Source organism: Lactuca sativa, chromosome 2 (assembly GCF_002870075.4).
Source record: "Lactuca sativa cultivar Salinas chromosome 2, Lsat_Salinas_v11, whole genome shotgun sequence".
NCBI lineage: Eukaryota > Viridiplantae > Streptophyta > Magnoliopsida > Asterales > Asteraceae > Lactuca > Lactuca sativa.
The window spans coordinates 124339416-124342520 of record NC_056624.2 but is presented as its reverse complement, the minus strand read 5'-3'; the positions used below and the strand labels follow the sequence as shown (position 1 = coordinate 124342520).

General features: G+C 35.2%; 1 protein-coding gene across 1 annotated transcript; it reads left to right on the top strand.

The window, feature by feature from the left end:
- The first annotated feature begins 356 nt into the window (after window positions 1-356).
- Window positions 357-2612, top strand: LOC111898627 (transcription factor Pur-alpha 1). The gene is made up of 6 exons (XM_023894529.2): window positions 357-508; window positions 620-917; window positions 1085-1132; window positions 1421-1561; window positions 1656-1910; window positions 2043-2612. Coding segments are annotated over exons 1-6 (903 nt in total). The 5' UTR covers window positions 357-506; the 3' UTR covers window positions 2202-2612.
- The last annotated feature ends 493 nt before the right edge of the window (window positions 2613-3105 follow it).

Genomic DNA, 3105 nt, shown 5'->3' with positions numbered 1-3105 from the left:
TTTGTCTCTAGTAAGACATGAACCCTTAACTTTCAATTGAAGAACATCTTTACGTCAACTTTTGATACTAATAAACTATAAACCCTTTGATATTGACATTGTATAGCGTCCTCAGACAAAGATGAAGAGTACATTGTATAGCGTCCTCAGGCAAAGATGAAGAGTCCATTGACATGAGTGTGGTTATTGCATGCTTCTATACTTTTATGAAAGAAAGGGGTATAAATATTTGTATCCGATGCTTAATAAAATGCCACTTAAAGAAGGGGTGAACATAGAACATTAGGAGAATATTGGGTACATAACGACATATGATAAAAGTTTAGGTAGGTAAAGTATAAAATAGGTGAAGTTCTTTTCGCGACGAACATATAATAAAACCGGTTGTTTTGTTTATGTGACGAAAGAAGACGAGACTGGGTCAAGTCTGAAACCCTAATATCCATTTTCAGTTGGAATTCTCACTCGAATAATTCCAGATCTGCTCTTTCACGCTGCAATTCATTATGTGAGTATCAATTATTCACCCTGCTTGATTTGATTGATTGGATTTCATTGAGCAAAGCTAAGAGTTCAAGTATAACATCTTGGCATTTGTGAGTTCTGTTTGAATCTAAAGGCGGCGTGGGAAGGAGGAGATGGAGTTTAACTCGGGCGGCGGAGGAGGTGCAGGAAGCGGTGGGAATGACGTGGAGCTGTTGTCTAAGACGTTACAGGTGGAGCATAAGCTGTTTTACTTTGATCTCAAGGAGAATCCGCGCGGTCGTTACCTGAAGATATCGGAGAAGACGTCGGCGACAAGGTCCACCATAATCGTACCTTTCAATGGAATCTCTTGGTTCTTTGATATCTTCAACTACTACGTCACTTCTGATGACCAAGATATTTCTAGCAAGGAACTCCAGCTTGATAGCAAGGCAATTTATTATATTACACATTACACATACTATACATATTTTCATATATATTACTCTGCAAAATGTGGGATTGATTTTCCTAGTTTCTCAACAATTATCATAGATTTTTCTTTCAAATAACCTTCATATATGTCCACTTACCTTTCTGATTAGGGTTCTTTCCTCAGGTGTTTTACTTTGACATTGGGGAAAACAGGAGAGGTCGGTTTCTCAAGGTACGCAGTTGTGTAATTATGGTTTCAGTATGCTTAAAAACATGGAAGCTTGTATGGTTTTCTGTTTGTGCCTGTATAATCATGTAGGAATCACTTGTGTATACTTGTATTGCAATATGAATATACCAAAAGAGAATGCAATAATGTTTGTTCAGATTGCTAATCTTCAAAGCTTTAGTTAAAGAAGAGGTTCTAAAATCTAGATGCAACCTGTTATTGTACACAAACAGAATCTTCAGAAACATGAAACATGAAAGCATATCCTGTGTTAATGGAGTGTGTCTACAGGTATCCGAAGCTTCAGTTAGTAGAAACAGGAGTACTATCATTGTCCCAGCAGGAAGCACTAGAGATGAAGGGTGGAGTGCATTCAGGAACATCTTGGAAGAAATAAACGAAGCATCTAAGCTTTTTGTTCTTCCCAATCAGGTTCCATTTTCAACCTTTCTCCTTCTTTCTTTTCAAGCAACCAATCCATCTTCCCTTCTTCATGATTCAATTTCTTCCATTTCTTAATAAGCAGCAAAATACCGATGCCATCACTCCAGAGAGACTTGTAGGTCTATCTGATGATGTTGGAGCTGGATTTATAGCTGGGAATAGTTCCCAAACTACCCCTCCAGCATCATCTGAGTTGACATCTACATTTGAGTTGCCTCCTCCATCTTCAGATGAAAGTGGTGGCTTTGGTGTCTCCAAAGTGATCAGAGCTGATCAGAAGCGGTTTTTCTTTGACCTTGGAAGCAACAACCGTGGCCATTACTTGAGAATATCTGAGGTAATTTTTTTTCTTTAAAATACAATTTATCAGGATAAAAGTTGAAAAGTTCAATGCTATAATTGGTAGAGCTTTCAAACCATATCTCACCTTAATAAGAGAACAAAATTTTCGTGATGATGATGTGGACAGGTGGCAGGATCTGATAGGTCATCAATCATTCTACCGTTATCGGGGCTGAAACAATTTCATGAAATGGTTGGACACTTTGTGGAAATAACAAAAGATGCAATCGAAGGGATGACTGGGGCAAATGTGCGAAATGTGGACCCCCCTCAAAGTCAAAGATAGTCTTGGGATTTTAAACTGTCGTGACATGATATGATATGACATGACATGAAGTATCTGGTGTTATGTCATGACATGATATGATATGACAGGAAGTATCTAGTAAAAGAAAAAGAATGTTATTTGAATTTGTGAACCTGTGTATACACCTACCCCACCCGCGTGCTTCTTCAATTGAAATTTGAATAATAATCCAACATGGAAATAATTAAGAACAGAATAAGCAAGAAAAGCAAAGCTAGCTTTTTTTTTTTTTTTTTTTTTTTTTGTTATATTGTGAACAGTTTGATTTCTAGTGGTTTGTTGGCTTGATTGGGGATTTGGATAAGGTTGTGTTTTGGCCATTTATTTGACTTGACATTATTAATTGTAATTGTTGTTTACTTGATATGAAGTCATTTTATATGGGTTTGGGATTGTATTTGCAACAAAATGGAAATTTAAGGTTAATATTTTAGACAATTTGAAAATCTTGACTGAATTTGTGATCTTGGGGTGATCATATGGATGAAATTTGTAACTTTGTTTTAAGTTTATTAAATTATAAATCTTTATTTTATATGGGTTAGGGTTTAGACTGAAGTTCTAATTTTGGGTTAATTTCATGTACCGAATTTGTAATTGTGTCTTAAATTTATTACTAGGTTATGACCTGCGTTAAACGCGAGGAACACATAAATAAAATGCAAATTTATATAGATATAACAAAATAATTATAAAAAAAATAGGGTTATTGGTATTATTGAAATGTGTAGAAATTACACTAAAATAGGTAAATATATATAGCGTTAAAGGACCTCTTTATAGACAATATTTTTTGTTTTATTAGTTCAATGACCTTGTTTGTCATATATAAGTACTATAAGTACCTTCAAATATTTTTTACTTGTGACACGGAAAACAACTA

Coding starts and splice junctions, on each gene's coding strand:
- LOC111898627 (XM_023894529.2), top strand. Junction 1,133..1,420: donor GGAGAGGTCGGTTTCTCAAG/GTACGCAGTTGT, acceptor GTGTGTCTACAG/GTATCCGAAGCTTCAGTTAG. Junction 1,562..1,655: donor TTTTTGTTCTTCCCAATCAG/GTTCCATTTTCA, acceptor CTTAATAAGCAG/CAAAATACCGATGCCATCAC.